The following is an 18,585-nucleotide window of genomic DNA, read 5'->3' as shown; positions in this document are numbered from 1 at the left end:
ATATTCCAATTCTTCCTTCCTTTCCATTGTGCGTTCTCAATACTTTACAAAGCACTATGTACATCTAATCTTAGAAGAGAACCTTCAAAAACCAGGAGGCAAACAAAATAAACCCTTTCTCTACACAAGTTAATTATCTGAGGTATTTCATTTTAATGATTGAAAACTGACTGACATACATATATGCAAAACCATTCAGTATTTGTCTTGCTATTCCTGATTTATCACTGATCTTAATGTCCTTCAAATTTGTCTGATTAGAAATGACAGAATTTCTTTTTTAAGACTGAATGGTATTCCATTTTTATATATACCTCATTTTCATTATCCATTTATCTCTCAGTGAATACTTGGGATGATACCATATTTTAGCTGTTATCTTTCATAATCAAGGTACCGCAATGTTGCAGGCTATCATTTCAAAGATGGTGACAGCTAACTAAAAACATATTAATGGTTTACAATGTGAAAGATTCCTCATCTGAACTAAGAGGACCATAAAGATAACTAATATTTTGAGTCAGCTTTTGGTGTACCTACTATACATCTCAATTCAGTACCTCGTAAGCATCTCAATTCATTTTAATTTATACATCCAGCATTTCTTGGCTGTTAGGATATGCCAGACACATTCAAATCCATTAGCTTCAAGCCTCACCTGTGAAGGTCATTCTGTTTTATCAATTTTCTTTCTGTTTCAATAGGGACTAGCAAATGATATCTTAACAAAAATAAAAATGATCATATGAGAGATGCTTCTATTTCTCTCAATAGATTCAAAATCTCTCTTGACTCTTTTGCTACTGAAATTATTATCATTATTATTTTTTTTCTTACCAAGGACATTATGAACTCCTCTGGTCTGGAAATACCTCTTTGTGTTAGTACTGAATTGGCAACAATGGTTGCCCAATGTAATTGTTGAACCAATTGAATATTCTCCAGTCCCAAACTCAGTGAAGTAATCCATACACTAATCATCCATTGTTTAAACCATAGTATTGCCTCAATATTCCAATTCTTCCTTCCTTTCCATTGTGCGTTCTCAATACTTTACAAATGAAGATATGGTTGAGATGGTTCAAAGACACCTAGTTTCCACTTGCTGTCAACTCATCCATTTTCCTTAGTATGAAAATCAATTGGCGTCCCTGCGAGCGCTGGGCCCCGACTCTGCGGCCCGGCGCGACTGGGGCTGGGGTCCCGCGGTGGCCAGGCTCAGCGGCTGCACGCCAGGTCCCGGGTCCCTATGGCGCGCAGGCGCGGCCCGCAGGGCTGGGGGCGGGCACCGGGGACCGCGGTAGGAGGCTTGGAGCGCTGCCGCGGCTCGGGGTCGCCCGGGGCGTGGGGACCCGCGGACTTCGGCTGGAGCTGCCCCAGGGAGGCGCAGGGCGCGGCGCCGGAGGGCCCAGGCCTTTGGGGCGCGGCGCCGGGGAGACCTGGAGAGGGCCGGACGGAGACCGTGTCCCTGGCGCAGCCTACCTGGAGAATTGGTACTTCAAACAAAACCTGATGTGACCCCTCCAGATTGTCCCCAGCCGGTTAATTTCCCAGCTGTGTTATGGATTGAGCTCTCCAGTTTCCCCTCAAAGCAAGATTTGCCTAACGATGGCTCGTCCAAGTTCAAATATGGCCAATATTAGGACCTGTTTCCCCAAAGCTTAGCACATCGTCGTCATCTCGGGGGCTGGCGTTAGTGCTGAAAGTGGGGTGCGACTTCCCAGGAGCGGGAGGCTACTGGAGGACGTGGCAAGCCCAGGACCTGGCCACTCCCCAGGCCTTTGCCCGCAACCCGTCGCAGGTGTGGGAGTTCTACCACTACCGCAGGGAGGTCATGCTGACCAAGGAGCCCAACCCCGCACACCAGGCCATCGCCCAGTGTGAGGCGCGGCTGCAGGGTCAGGGCCGGCGGGTCGTGGTCATCACCCAGAACATCGACGAGCTGCACCGCAGGGCTGGCACCAGGAACCTTCTAGAAATCCACGGTACCTTATTTAAAACTCGATGTACCTCTTGTGGAGCCGTGGCTGAGAATTACAAGAATCCTATTTGTCCAGCTTTATTGGGAAAAGGTGCTCCAGAGCCTGGAACCGAAGATGCCAGAATTCCAGTTGAGAAACTTCCCCGGTGTGAGGAGGCAGGGCGCTGGCGGCCTGCTGCGGCCCCACGTGGTGTGGTTGGGAGAAAACCTGGACTCTGCCATTCTGGAGGAGGTTGACAGAGAGCTGGCACTCTGTGACTTATGCCTGGTGGTGGGGACTTCCTCCATGGTCTACCCCGCAGCCATGTTTGCCCCCGAGGTGGGTGCCAGGGGCGTGCTGGTGGCCGAGTTCAACATGGAAAGCACCCCAGCAACAGACAGATTCAGGTTTCATTTCCAGGGACCCTGTGGAACAACTCTTCCTGAAGCCTTTGCTCCTCATGAAACGGAAACTATTTCCTAAGTGCCCTGGGGAAGGAAGGAATGATAGTGTATCAAGAACTAGGCCATGAAGAAGAGAAACAGTCTTGTGGATGGTGAGCTGAATATTGGAAATCTAAAAATATCCTTGCCTCCACTGGTTGGAATTCACCCTGTTAAGTGACTTGGCTTCAGAGAAGAGCAAACGTGTGAGGAAGAAGTCAGAGAACTGCAATGTTCACGCACGTTACTTGGTTTTAACGAACTCTGTCTTATGTTTGACATGTTTGGTTGTGTTTGGGAGAGGAAAGTTTCGTAGTTAGATTATCTATAAAAAGGTAATTATCTTGATTGTATTTTTGCTCTATGGGCAAAGATAGAAACAGAGGGGTAAAATCCTGGTACTTAATTCTGATTTTTACACAAGTTTTGGTGGAAAATGAAATCACTCACTACAGTAGTTAATTTATTATAAAAAAAATGTTTAAAAAAAAAGAAAGAAAGAAAAAGAAAATCAATTATTGGGTAGGGTCAGAATTCCCGTCCAAAGTCAAATCAAACCAAACAAACAAACAAACCCAAAAACCAAACAGAAAAACAGGAATGACAACAACAAAAAAGATATTTTCTAGCTTTCTGTACAAATTATGAGCCATATAACTAGTTAGGCAATGAGATATAAAAGTAGTTACTCAGGAAATTTGCTTAAATGCATTCTCGCTATATGTCACACTTAGAGGCTTGGCAGTAATAATGCATCATGGGGCAAATTAGAAATAGAAGTCACTACTTACCTAAAAGAGCCTGCTTTCATGATGATCATCACTTGTGATGTTAGTTTTAACATTATATGATTAAAACACAGTCACATACTATTTTCTTTTAAAAGCAGCCTACCTAGTCACAAGTCTGTAGGCTTAATGAATCAAAATTAGATAATAGTATTATGATAGCAATTGTTAATCACATGTAAGAATGTTTTAAGAAAGAAATAAGGAATAGATACAACTATTGTCTTATAAATACACAGAAAATACATTGGGTTATTGTTTTATATGTACAGAAATAAAAGGACAAACAGCTTAAAAAATGGCTAAAGTTTTGATTTGGATCTATATATGTTGGCTAATAGACTAATTTGAAGGACAAAGTAGCGATGTACCAAAACCAATAAGACATTGTGGGTTTCAGAAGATTATTTTAAACTGGGCCTGGTGGCACACACCTGTAATTCCAGCAACTCCAAAGGCTGAGGCAGGAGGATGGCAAGTTCTAAGCCAGCATCAGCAATAGTGAGATGCTAAGCAACTCAGTGAGACCCTGTCTCTTAATAAATTGGAAAATAAGATATTTTGAAGAGCCACTGAGCTCAGCATCCATCACAGTAAGTTATAAATATGATGCAAAATAAAGCAAGTGAAAGATATAAATTTTAAGAGCACAAATTAGTGAAAAAGATGTTCCTAATATAATGCAAAGAAACAAAACCAAAAAAATTGGTTCTTTGAAATGATTATTAAAATGTATAGATCTCTTATTGTGTTTATTCAACAAGAGAAATTATCCAATATGAGAAATTAAATGAGTCCATTTTTAATGACTTCATGTCAATGTTTTTTTGAAATTTTAAGTACAAGGGACATATTTATAGAAAAATAAAAATTTTCAAATATTTACTCAAATGAAATTTGAACAATTAAAATTTGGATAGCATCATTACCAAGTTGTATTTAACATTCATATAAGAATGAATTCACCATTATAAACTCTCCAGAGATTATAAAAAACTAACCATTCAGAACTCACTGTATAAAGACAGAATATTCTTTAAAGCACTAAAATATGCCAGCAGAAGAAAGAAAAATATGTCTAATCTAAAACATAAACACAACTGTAGAATTCTTAAGCAAAACATAAACTCTCAAGCAATTATATATAAATAGGACACTATAAATGAGTTGGCTATAATTTGATCATTATTAAGAATCAGTTGATATAACCTAATATTTGAAAAGATAAAAGGCTATTATATAGAAAACTAATCTGTAATCTGTTAATTAAAACAACATGATTTTGAGACTAGGAAACAAAATAAAAAGTTTTTGAAATTTAAAATTAGAAGAAAGTCTGCTTTAATAAAGAGTTTTAATAAGAAACTTAGAGCAAACATCATAATTACAGTAAGCCATTTAATAAGTAATAATGACTTACTCCACAAACAACACTGAATTGAGACTGCTAAATAAGCTATTAATGGACCTGTACAATAACAATGAGCCACACATTTAATTTATTCATTTAATATCAGTCAAAAGTCATGGATACCATCTATAACTGATCCCATATTAACAGTTCTAGGGATATTTAAGTCATTGAATAAGGCAATTAGATAAATATCTAATAAAATATGAAATTTTAAAAATGAATTATTGAAACAATCACTATTCAAAATTAATATGCTTTAGACAAAATTCAAATGGCTAATATATAAGAAAAAATTCAAGTATTTTTTTTTTTTTTTTGATATCAGAAATTGAACCAATAGGTTCTTTACCACTGAGCCACATCCCCAGCCCTTTTTATTTTTTATGTCGGGATAGGGTCTTGGTAAATTGCTGAACCTGGTCTTGAATTCACGATCCCCCTGTCTCAGCCTCCCTAGTTGTTGGGATTACAGGCATACACATTGTGTCCAGCTCAAACTCATTTTTAATTGTGAAAATACCAATTAAACCAGTGGGTCCCTTTCCTCCTTCCTCCAGTTTTCCAGCTGTTCCTTGCTATCTCTCTCTTTTCTTAAATAATTTAACTCAGATCACTAGGTGAACCCAAGCAAGGCAGGCTCCATGTGTTCAGGAATTGGGGTAGGGTTGGAAGTAGCCTGCCACAGAATGTCAAAATTTCAGTGGGACAAAGAAGGTGTAGGTGTAGAAGTTGGTGGAGGCAGCTTGGAGTAGGATCAGTGAGACTTCTTGAGGCAGGTGGACATCCACTTCAGGCTGGCAGTGGTAGCAGCAGTCTAGCAAATGCTGTAGGAGCCTGAGATGGGAGAAAGGATTATCAAGTGGGTGACAACAATGTTAGACCATGTGCAGTACCAGACTCTGAGCAAGAAGAGGGAAAGGCAGGATCAGTAGTGTTACTGGGCAACAGGTTGTTTACAGCGAGAACTGATCAATAGGTGAATATATTGCACAGAATGGAAGTCAAGTGGCTCACTGTTGGAGAACAACATGAAGAAGATGGAAAAGAATCCTTCAGGGTTGTATAATTGGAATTATAGGTTTCAGAACCAAATAAACATTTTCAATACACATAGCCATAAACACAGATGTAAATGTGTGTTTGTATGAATGCTTATATGCATTCTCTGTTTCTACTGAGGGATATATGAGTAGCAACACTTGATAGTAGTATACCAAATTAGCTCAAATTTCTTGATTTGATGATGCTACTGAGCATCATCAAAGGTTGCAATTTATAAGTAATAATGACTTACTCCACAAACAACACTGAATTGAGACTGCTAAATAAGCTATTAATGGACCTGTACAATAACAATGAGCCACACATTTAATTTTATCATACCTTCATCATCTTTGTTTATAAGGTCATTTCCCTTCCAAATTCAGAATACCCCCACAACACCCTCTCTGCTTCCAAATCCTTCAACTAGTTATATAGCATTCAAGAACTGTCTTGAATGATTATGCTTATACTGATTTAAATAAGGGGATTTGCAACTTATAAACAATATGAGGCTGGGCACCAAGTCATACGCCTGTAATACCAGCAACTAAGGAGACTAGGCAGAAGAACTGCAAATGAGAGGCCAGTCTCAGCCATTTGACAAGACCATCAGCAATTGAGTGAGACCCTGTGTCCAAATAAAAAATAAAAAAGACTGAGGATATAGTTGAATGGTAAAGTGCCCTGGGGTTCAATCCCCAGTACCAAAACAAAACACAATGAAACAATGAGATGAGGATTCTACCCAGTTTTTGCTGTACAGAATGGTAAATTTACTGTTTAGCCTCACTGAATCTCAATAGGAGATGGTCTGTGAGTTCAGTGGTCTGTGAGTGTTATGGTTTGGATGTGAGGTGTCTCACATGTGAGGCAATGTAAGAAGATTCAGAGGAGAAACGATTGGGTTTTGAGAATCTTAACCTAATCAGTGAATTAATCCCTGATGGGATTAACTGAGTGTTAACTGGAGGTGGGAAGGGTATGGCTGGAGGGGATGGGGATCAGGATGTGGCTTTGGGGTATGTACATTTGTATCTGATGAGTGGAGTCTCTCTCTGCTTTCTGATCACCTCAATGTAAGCTGCTTCCTCCACCACCCTGTCCTGCCATGATGTTCAGTCTCACCTCAAGACTCAAGGAATGGAGCTGGCCTTCTATGGACTAAGACCTCTGAAGCAGACAGCCCTCAAATAAACTTTTCCTCCTCTATAATTGTGCTGATCAGATCCTTTTAGTCATAGCATCAAAACAGCTGACTAAAACAGTATGTATATAATACTGCCAGATCTAGCAAATAAAATTACACAATGCTGAGTTAAATTTGAATTTTAATTTAACATTTTTATATGTGTCCCAAACATTATATGAAACATATTCAATTGCCTCAGCCTAGATTTTGTTTATCCAAATTCAAATTTAACTGGATGTACTCTATTCTATCCAGCAGTAAGCTATACCCAACTATAGATTTGCATTCAGACTCTTATCAGTTTTTCATTTTCCTAAAGATTTATCTATAAATGGGACTAGCCATATCAGGAGGAAGCAAAACAGAAATTGCTTTTTCAATATATTTGAGGTGTGGATTGAGAGTAACAAAAGAAATGTCATACTCATTGAAACCATCTTATATCATGATCTGAAGCTTCAAGTTCTACCATTAATGATTCATTTATTCATGATTTTTCCAGAATTCCTTTTACAATATAGACTGTGGTGTGCAGAAGTCATTGAGTTCCTGATGGAACTAAATATTAAGAATGGTATTCTGTTTTTGTCAATTTCAGCTGAGTTTCAGAAATGCCAAAATAATGAATATTTACACTGTTGTAAGGTGAAAGTCATCTATGTAATCCTCATAAAGCAATATGCTCAAAATCAGCACAGTAACAAGTAGACTCATCTCCACCTTCAAAGATTAAGATAATTTGAGAGTCTTTATTAAGCCAGCCACTGACTCTCTCACACAGTGCCCCCCAAAAATGGCTATTGGGAGAACAGCCCCGACCATAGGGTTATAGGGGCTCTTCTACCAAAAATTACATTAATCATAAGTGTCTGTTGCTATGATTTGAAATTACACATTAACATCATGAGATCATCAACAGAGGGGGAAGTGGGTCAAAACGACCCTTACCTAGGTACAAACTAAAAAATGGTTACTAACATCCACACAATCACTGTTCTCATGGTACATTGTTTAGAAGCAATAGGGATCAAAAGAGAGCAATTTTTCATTACATAAGAATTGTCATTTTGTATTGCTAAACATGTCACGCTAAGTAACTGATGATGGGTACAGAGGCGGGGTGTTCCCATGGGAGAAACTTATTTCCTACATAACATGGAGTCTCAGAGCAAAATGGAGTCTGTTTAGTCATTTCCCTCAGAGTCTGGCCTATAACATTCTCATGGAGCCAGATCTGTCAACCCATCACACCTGGAGCGGGCTGATCCATGATATTAGCATTAAAAATATAATAATAATAAATATATAAAAATGATCTACAATTGTAAACTGACTGAAGTGGTTTGTGTTTCTAGGGGACCTAATGTGGTAGGGTTGTCAAGAGCTGGCCCTCTTGGAGGAAGGAAAGGAGGTAGTTTTAGAATAGGGTCATCACAATTTCCCTGCTTCAGTGATTCCCTTCGGGACTCATATTGTCCGCAGTGACTTTTCAGGATTAACATCTGCTGAAACTGTCAGTTGACACCAAAATCAATCAAAGAAAATGAATTTTCTAAAAGGGAAGGCAAGAGCTATCACAAAACTGCTCCTCTCATACTAGAAAGCAGCTAAACCACTCATTTCATGCATTTCTTCTTCCTTCCCCTCTTCTCCTTAAAAGAATTAATCAAGCTAAATTGATGCCATTTGTAAGGATGTTAACATAAGTATATGAAAAACTTTGCAACAGATTTGATCAATACCTGAAATCATGTTACTATTTCTCTGGAATGGAGATGAGATTTCTTTAGGGAAAAACAAAACAAAACACAATATTGCATTTAGATCTGTGACAGTGTAGTATTTTCAATACTTTCCCCTGGAAGTACTTACCCAGCATTAAAAGCCCTATAATATAGAGATAGAATTTGATTCCATGCTATAGCTAGTGAGGGAGTAGATACTCTACAGAGATGAAAAAATTTTGGTTTTGTTTTTTGTGGTAGAAAATGAGCAAAAATGTACAAAATAAACTTAATAGAAGCCTGAGAAAAAACTAATACATTATCATAAAGCATTATGAGACGGAAAGCAAAGCACAGCCATGAAATCTTTCCTACATTCTTTCATTTTGGTTGAGAAGCTATTTGGCTTGCTTTGATACATTCCTAATGTAGTGTGGATATGGGTTTTCTGGATAGATAAGACATCATGTGGTTACCTGTTAAAGAGGGAAAAACTTCTGGGAATCACTTCAACATCATTTGGGGAACCTCGCGTGATGCTAAGTATCAATTACTTGAAGGAGTTAAGGAGGCAATTGTCTATTGATAGTTCTCTGTGTTCAAGATTTCTCAGACCTCTTGACCGTTTTAAACAAAAGATGCCACATATCCCATTAGATGTTCATAGAGATTCAAGTTGCTACAGGGAGCTGATCATAGAGTAGGCGGTAATAGCTTCCATTGTCACCTGTCTGGCTTAGTTGAAGGCAGCTAAAGATCATTTGTACACTTATGTCAACTTCTAGGAGGTCTGAGGATGCTTGTAACCTTTGGATTTATAAGCTGCAAGCCCCATTTTCATACATTGCCTACTAGTTAAAAGCAAAAAAAAAAAAAAAAAGGAGAAAATATGTGATGTCTTTTAAGTGACAGTATAAAGAGACCATGTGGAGGGGAAAAAAATAAAGCTGTAATGTGCCTATAGTAGAGAAGAATTTTAGTAAAAATTAATTGTAAAGGTACTTGCAAACCCTTAAAATTAAAACATTAGAAATTTGGTTTAATATTGCTGTGAATATATTTTGCTTAAAAAACAAAACGATTCCTCAGACTTCATATTTTCTTTTTGCAAATGCTTTTTGAATGCTCACTCTTTAGAAATATTATATGAAAAACCACCAATTTAATCAGACAGCCAGAGTCAAGTAGGGACATTGGAAATCATCTGGGCTAACATTTCTCTGACTCTGGGAAGTAAATGTAACCGGCATCCTCCAGTCACAAGTCAGAGAAAAGCCCTCATCCTTATCACTCCCTCATTTTATAGATGATGGTACAGATAATACACCATAGTTTTAAAACTTAAACTCTCTGAATTAGACTGACTCAAATACTAGTTCAAATTCTTACCTAGTGGAAGACCTTAAGAAATGTTTTACTTCTGTCAGCACCTATTTACTTTTTTGTTATAAAAGAAAGAAAGAAGTACAAAGCCATACTTACCAACTGTAGATATTATGGGATTAATAATTGTGTTTACCACCTATGGATTTTTTTTTCTTATTTTTCAATTTACCTTAGATAATTTTTAGTAACAATATCCATCTCAGTGTTTCTGAATCTTACAGATTTAGAATTTTGTGATTAAGAATCTGAATTCTAAATTTCAAGTGCTTTCTGCTTTTTCTCCTTAGGCACTATCCTCTTTCAAGACTTGAAAAATATTAAGCAGACCTCTAAAATTGTGAAGTTCAGAGTCTATCTCCCAAATGAACCATTTACCAATTCTATGACTTGTGCACCAAATCTCTTTCTCTGATTTTGATTTCACTATATATAATACATAAATAATATGAATTAGTCTATATTACTACAATATAATCTGGGAAATAATATACTTAATAAAATGTGAAGCGCTACATAACTTAAAAGTGGATTAGCTTTTATGAGAAGATTTGTGACTAAAGCAAATATTTGTTGACAGTTTTCATTAGATTGGACTTTGTGTTTTTTAAGGGAACAGTAAAATACTACTATATTAGTAGTGACATACCACTAAGTATTTACTGTATACTGTAATTTTCCTTGATTCCAGGATATCAGCTCCATGACTACTTAGTCAAATTATTCTCCCCAGTATAGATATGCACTTCTTGGATGGAGTATCAGTTCCCACTTGATGTGTTTTGCAAGCTATCTGACTTGAACCTACAATCTAATGTTCACTTCAATTAGAGTTCTATTAGCCGCCTGTTTAGTTAATCTAAGGAAGCATGGTGAGTTCCAGTAGGTTGACCCCTTTAGGTAATGCAGATTTTGGAACACAGGAAACAAAATGACTCTAACAGCAAAGTACATAGGGTTGACACTATCATGGTAGGTAACAAGTTAGCTGGATGCCAGCATTAGATATCACAAGGTGCAGAAATAATATTAGAAAACATTTCAGACACTACAAATAAGCAATTGATCCTCTAAATCCCTGGGTTTCTCATCTGCAGATGCTACCAACCACAGAATGACAATAAATGAAAAAAATTGTTTTCATGTGTGCTAAATATGTTAGGCTTTCCTTTCTTCATTATTCCCTGGCACATCTGGTAAGATTAATTTTATTTAAAGGATAATGTATACTATAAGACTTGCGTATTTGAAACCTTCCATTTCTAACAAATTTTGCCATATATCCATCCAAAAGTGCATCTGACAGAAAGTACCAATAGAATTTGCTAAGCTAACATTCATTCTCTTAGGTATTCACTGAGTCAAAGCATTAGTTTTTACTTTATGATGTTTATTCATTCATTTATTCATGGAACATTTTAAGCATGGAATAGGATCATAGAGGGGACATTGCCAGTGGTACTTTTTTTGGTATAAGAGATAAGTGAACAGGGCAGATAACTGATATTTAGACTTCATGCAGTAGGGAACATGTCATCATCTGAATTTTATTAAACATCAGTGTACATTGAAATCTTCACTGTAGTTCTCTACTGCCCAGGAAAACTTTAAGTGTGGAAAAAAAAAAAAAAAAGAATTTCAAAAGAAATTTTCTGATTTAACTTATGATGTAAACATATTATAGAGTTTTACAAAGGCTTTTTTCTCCGAGAAAATGAGGTATCTACTTTCTAAAAATTTTGTAAGAATCTTAGTTTCAGCATTGCCCTCCAGGATAAATATGTAGCAACCAACATTATAGCCTTTTGGAGGCCAAAGGAGAGCAATTTATCACTTAGTCACTGATCCAAGAGATAAACAGAGGTTGTAATCAATCTGTACCTTTTGGCACACTTCAGCACATTAGGATTCATTCCCATAGGAACTTTCTTTTTTTTTTTTTTTTTTTTATTGTACACAAATGGGATACATGTTGTTTCTCTGTTTGTACATGGAGTAAAGGCATACCTTTTGTGTAATCATAAATTTACATAGGTAATGTTGATTCATTCTGTTATTTTTCCCTCCCCCCCCACCCCTCCTACCCCACTTTTCCCTCTATACAGTCCTTCCTTCCTCCTTTCTTGCCTCCCCTCCCTAACCCTATCTCTAACCCTAACACTAACCCCTCCCACCCCCCATTATGTATCATCATCCACTTATCAGTGAGATCATTCATCCTTGGGTTTTTTGAGATTGGTTTATCTTACTAAGCATGATATTCTCAAATTTCATCCATTTGCCTGCAAATGCCAAAATTCTATCATTCTTTATGGCTGAGTAATATTCCATTATATATATATACCACAGTTTCTTTGGCCATTCATCAATTGAAGGACATCTAGGTTGGTTCCACAATCTGGCTATTGTGAACTGAGCAGCTATGAATATTGATGTGGCTGTATCTCTGTAGTATGCTGATTTTAAGTCCTTTGAGTATAGGCCAAGGAGTTGGATAGCTGGGTCAAATGGTGGTTCCATTCCAAGTTTTCTAAGGAATCTCCATACTGCTTTCCACAGTAGCTGCACTAATTTGCAGCCCCACCAGCAATATATGAGTGTACCTTTTTCCCCACATCCTCTCCAACACCTATTGTTGCTTGTATTCTTGATAATCGCCATTCTAATTGGAGTGAGATGGAATCTTAGTGTAGTTTTCATTTGCATTTCTCTTGTTACTAAAGATGGTGACCATTTTTTCATGTTTGTTGATTTCTTGTAGATATTCTTCTGTGAAGTGTCTGTTCATATCCTTAGCCCATTTGTTGATTGGATTATTTGTATTCTTCATGCTTTTTCTGCATCTATTGAAATGGATTGAAATTAGAAATAAATGAAAGAGTAAAAAACAGAAACTACTCCAACACCTGGAGATTAAACAATATGCTATTATATGATGAATGGATAACAGAAGATATTAGGAAGGAAATTTAAAAATTCTTAGAGGTAAATGAGAACAAAGAAACATCATATCAAAATCTCTGGGACACTATGAAAGCAGTACTTAGAGGAAAATTTATTTCATGGAGTGCATTCAATAAAACTCAACAAATAAATGACCTAACACTACAGCTCAAAGCCCTAGAAAAAGAAGAAGAGACCAACACCAAAAGTAGTAGAAGACAGGAAATAGTTAAACTCAGAGCGGAAATCAATGAAATTGTAACAAAAGAAACAATACAAAAAATTGACAAAATAAATAGTTGGGTTCTTTGAAAAAATAAACAAAATTGATAAACCTTTAGCCACACTAACAAAGAGAAGACGAGAGAAAACCCAAATCACGAAAATTCAGAATGAACAAGGAAATATCACAACAGACACGATTGAAATACAAAACCTAATTAGAAGCTATTTTGAAAAATCTATACTCCAACAAAATAGAAAATTTCGAAGACATCAACAGGTTTCTAGAGACCTATGAATTGCCTAAACTGAACGAGGAGGGCATACAAAATTTAAATAGACCAATTTCAAGTAATGAAATAGAAGAAGTGATCAAAAGCCTACCAACAAAGAAAAGTCCGGGACCAGATGGGTTCTCAGCCAAGTTCTACAAAACCTTTAAAGAAGAGCTCATTCCAATACTTCTCAAAGTATTCCATGAAATAGGAGAGGAGGGAACCCTCCCAAACTCATTCGATGCAGCCAATATTACCCTGATACCTAAACCAGACGGAGACACATCGAGGAAAGAAAATTTCAGACCAATATCCTTAATGAACATCCACGCAAAAATTCTCAACAAAATTTTAGCAAATCGCATACAAAAATATATGAAAAAGATAGTGCACCATGATCAAGTGGGTTTCATCCCAGGGATGCAAGGCTGGTTCAACATCAGGAAATAAATAAATGTAATTCACCATATCAATAGACTTAAAATCAAGGAACTTTATACATAAACCTGCTCTCTAAACAATTATGTGGCAGAATTCCATGTAAGGGAAAAATGCAAGACAAAGAGGGGTGATTTAAATATAAATTTATTTAAATTACTATATCTCCCATACGTGTATGGATATATGTGTTACATAACACCAGAGGAATTTGTTAATTTGTTTAAGTGTCTCAGAAGTCAAACAATTTCCCAATCCATAACAAAATCTTATAGGAGGCTATTTATATGAAGATTAACAAATGTTCTCAAATTTTGATATTCTCTCCATTGTAGTACAGACACAGTTGTAGATGCCATTTACAGAAAAAATAACATCCACATAGGATTTCTATCTTTTTCTTTCACCAGATCATCTCTTGTATATAATGAGTGTGTATTTTTCAGAAATCCTATTTTGATATTGATACACACTGTTTAAGTAATCATTTCTCTGGCTATTCTTTTTCTTTAATTTCTATTGTTTCCTTCAGGATTCTTGTATCTATTTTTTTACAAAAAAGGAGACAGGCATACTGTAGAGTATAGAAGGGTTAAAATGAATCAGGGGGCAGGAGGTTCATCAACAGGGAGCTGGACACAGAGATGAAAGCATTTAAAAGAGCATCCAAAGCAGAACTGCCTGTGGATCAGCAATGCCTATAGTGGATTTGTGAGAAATAATCTAATCTAGACAGTGAAAACTGATAATAAGCTTTGAAGCCAGAAAGGGATGCACACTAAATGGGAATGGGAAATAAAGATCCCAAAAAGAATAATCATTGTTGTCAGGCTCCATAGCAAATAAGATTAAACCAGAAGCTTCAACCCTAATAATTATGGCTTTGAGTGGGTACACAGTTGATGTCAGCTGTACAGTTGCCTCCAAGTGAGTAAACTGAGACAGTCATATGACCTTTGAAGATAGTCCATGTATTTCAAAGTTTAAAATGTAGGTCTTAGATTTCCTGGAGATCTTGGCAAAATGCTTCATTACATGTGGAGTAGGACTGAGATCCTAAATAATTATTTCCTAAGCCAAAAACTGGGATTACACATGGGGTAACAAGACTTTGAGAAGATGGACTTCCTTTTCAGGGATTTGGTAGAGATATGGGTAATATGCCTAAGGTTTAAATCACCAAATCATTTTTTGAATTTCTAAAAATAATTCTTTTAAATATTGATTTTCCTCCAATTCATTCAAGAAAAAGGGAAATTATCATTTATAAATAACATAGTCTACTATGTGCTATAGACACATTACATTTCTTATGTAATATCTTAGTAGGGTTTACTTATTTTAGTGGTGGAAGACCTGAAATTCCTAGTTAAGATTCTGACAATAGATGAGGTAACAGAGGGATGTCTAGAGGGAACGTATCATTAAGTCCCTTCAACTCATGACTCTGATGACAAACACAAGTATGTACAAATAGCTCATTTCTGGTGAAAAGGGCTTTTTGGGAGATAAAAGGCTGGCTAGGATTTTGGAAGTAAAGAATGACTCTTAACATTCCTTAGAACTAAGCAATGTATAGCACCACACATTGGCAGGACAGAAATATTCCAGACTTCTATTCTGAGCCCATTAATCACAGTCTTGCATGGGAGGAGTAGAGTCTGCTGAGCACCAGAATAATGTTGCTTATGATGTACATACTGAAGTAAATCCTGGCTTAATCCTGTGATGTGTCATGGATTCCCCAATTCCATTTATTTAATGTAATAAAGGGAGACAATGAAGGGGGAATAAAATTGTATTTTGTGATTTAACCATTTTGTGCCATTATCACAATGCATGTTTATGTCATCAGGTTCTTTCTTTAATTCTAATGTTGTGTGTCCGGGAATATTTCTCACATCTTCTTGCCTGCATCATATTTCTTAATTTACTTATTTTTCTTATTCATCAGAACTCAGCTATTATTTCATTTTCTTGATAAAGCCTTCCTGGTTTTCTGCACTAAATAAAGATATTCTATAGTTTAGACTTATAGTTTTACAGGGTTTTTAAAAATTTTACAGTTATAATTGGGATCTTGATTTTTTAAGAAATGTACTAAAGAAAACTCAGACATAAGTGGACATTTGTATAAATATTTTAGTTTTCTTTAGATATATCACCTTTAATGTGCAAACAGACCACAGAGCACTGGTTATAAACTGGTGATCCATGGTGAGATGCACCCTGCAGACTTACTTGGTAGGTGGCTCACACAGTATTAAAAAATGTGATTAGTTGCCACCTAGGTCAATAATTGAAGATTTCAGTAATAATATATCCTCTGTTGAAATCCAGAAGATCTGGCACATCTAGAGTCTACTTTTCTGAATGATAAACTGGAAATATATGACTTCTATACAATTTTAGACAGAACACTTATAAAATGCATTTTTCACTCTCCACTATTCCCTGCTGGTTTTGTGTTCTGCTTTTTTCTCATATTTACTATGACTTGCATGCCCTTGTAGGCATCCTAATAATCAACTTTCAACTGTGGAAGAATATACCTGAGATTATTATTTACCACTATCATCCATGCCTTCATCAGTGCTTCTCAAACTTGAATGTTCAAATGCCTCCCAAGGGATCTTGTTAAAGCACAGATTCTGATTCATTCCCTAGGTGGGGTGGGGGATTTTGAGTGTCTAAATATCTAACAGGTTCCCAGGGGATGAAGTTATTGATACTGACTAGAAAGGAGTACTGGTGTGCCTTGCTGTAAAGGAAACCACATGAAGTCACTTACAGAATAGGTTAATACTAGTTAACAAAAAAAAAAAAAAAGAAGTTGAGTTCGTAGTTCCATGTCCTGACTCAGTGAAATAGAATGGAATGATGCTCTGGAGTGCTTGACCCCAAGTTATGTAACTGAAATTTTGAAGCAAATGCTATAGAAGGAAGGAGTTGACATTTGGACTCTATCTAGATGACACATGTGTGACTTGTGAAGATAATGAAATAATGTCACTAAGACATCTGGACTTTTAAGAGAAAGTACTAGAATTCATCAGGTATGGTAAATGCACTAAATTACATATCTAGATTCCCTAGATAAAGAAAGTAGATTAGTGCATTTTTTATGACTAATCATTTTACAGTTTGGAATAATTACTTTTATTGATTGTTGGACTTTAAAAAAGTCTTGGGTCTACTTAGTAGCAGGATGGTTTAGATTCATGGTTTGAGGAACTGTTGGAAAATTCTGACATCAGTAGTCGGTTCTATTTGTGTCTTGTCAGAGAATGCAGTGATTATGTGTGAGGAAGTCAGGAATGGGCACCTGTAGTAAATAGGGTGTGTGCACCATGGATGGTGAAGGTTGAAGTCATCACACTATTGTGAAAATTCAGTGACTTATGGGATCACCTTCCTTGTCCAAGCTCCCAAACTCATTTGTTTGTTGTCTCGAGGGATTTTCATAAAAAATTAATGGTACATAATACATCCAGAAGATAGACTGTTGATAGGTGGTGATGGATAGAAAAAGGGAAAATAGGAAATAAAAAATGCCTACATGTAGGCTGGGGAAAATCAGTACTTTTGGGGGACGATCATCTATTATGATCAGTAGAGTGCTGGGGCAGAGATATCTAGAAGTTATCATTCCATTTGTTCAGGAGAAAAATCACAGTCTCTTCATAGGACTTTAGTATAGTTCATCTAGCTCTTTAATACTTTAGAGTTAAAATAGTTTTTCTTCATATTATAACTAGGACATTATGGTACTTAAATGAGGCATAATACAGTATACTTTTCTTAATTTTTAAAATACATCTTTATATATTTTAAATTTAATATGTGTACTATTCAGTCACTGAGTAGCTCATGCAGTTTAATATTTTCCCCAAGCTCTGACAGCTTTATGTCATAGATTTTATATATATATATGAGTCCAGGGTGCTTGTGTTATAAGTTCAGAAAATTGGGATTTTTCTTAAATCTTGAGACCCTTCATACTGATGAATTCATGGCGTCATTTCCATCAGAGGTAAATACTTATAACTGATATAAAAAACGTCATGGAATTTAAAAGTTGATGCTCATTTTGTAATATGTAGAAATAGTAAATATTTTGTTTCACAATGGACATGTCTATAGATAACATAATCAATTCACAATTGCTCTAAGGAATATAGACATAACATGTAGAAAATGATCTATATGTAGAATACACACAGAAAAGAAGCAAAAATAATTTTGAATTTAACATACACATTCAAAACAAATATTAAATCTTGATAATGAGAGAAAAAAGAAACATTTGGGACAAGGTAGAACACATGCATGCAAGTACTCAAAATATTTGAATAAGAAACAGCTAGAAAGTAAATCATTACTAAATTTTTCTCTCTAGAAAAAACTTGAGCAGAGATTATAAAAATATTTAAAGGAAATTTATCTCAGTAATTCCTAGAATTTCTAAGGAGTTATTGCCTGCCCCATCCCCACTTCCTTTCACTTTTCACTCTGCCTTCTCTGTTTCTTCCCCACACTTCTTCATGACCTTTTTCCCAGAGGCCTTGCAGAAATCACATGAGGTGAGAGGCCTCAGAATCCCACTGCCTAAAATTCAGGACATAGCTGCTCATCCTGCTTGAGTCTCAAGATGAAAATAGAGCCTGGTACACAATAAATAATCAAGAAATACTTGTTGGAAGAATAAATAGATGGTATGATTTTTTTTCAGCATGATTTTGCTCTTGAGTATTCTCTGTT

At 36.3% G+C, this 18,585-nt stretch overlaps 1 protein-coding gene across 1 annotated transcript; it reads left to right on the top strand.

The window, feature by feature from the left end:
* The first annotated feature begins 1,151 nt into the window (after positions 1–1,151).
* Positions 1,152–2,873, top strand: LOC306659200 (NAD-dependent protein deacylase sirtuin-5, mitochondrial-like). The gene is given in 3 exon segments (XM_079136608.1): positions 1,152–1,300; positions 1,478–2,140; positions 2,142–2,873. Coding segments are annotated over 2 exon segments (609 nt in total). The 5' UTR covers positions 1,152–1,300; positions 1,478–1,834; the 3' UTR covers positions 2,445–2,873.
* Positions 2,874–18,585: the final 15,712 nt, after the last annotated feature.

Source organism: Sciurus vulgaris (genome assembly GCF_902686455.1).
Source record: "Sciurus vulgaris genome assembly, chromosome: 4".
Lineage (NCBI taxonomy): Eukaryota > Metazoa > Chordata > Mammalia > Rodentia > Sciuridae > Sciurus > Sciurus vulgaris.
Note: the sequence above shows the minus strand (reverse complement) of the source record. Positions and strands in the feature narration are given on the sequence as shown.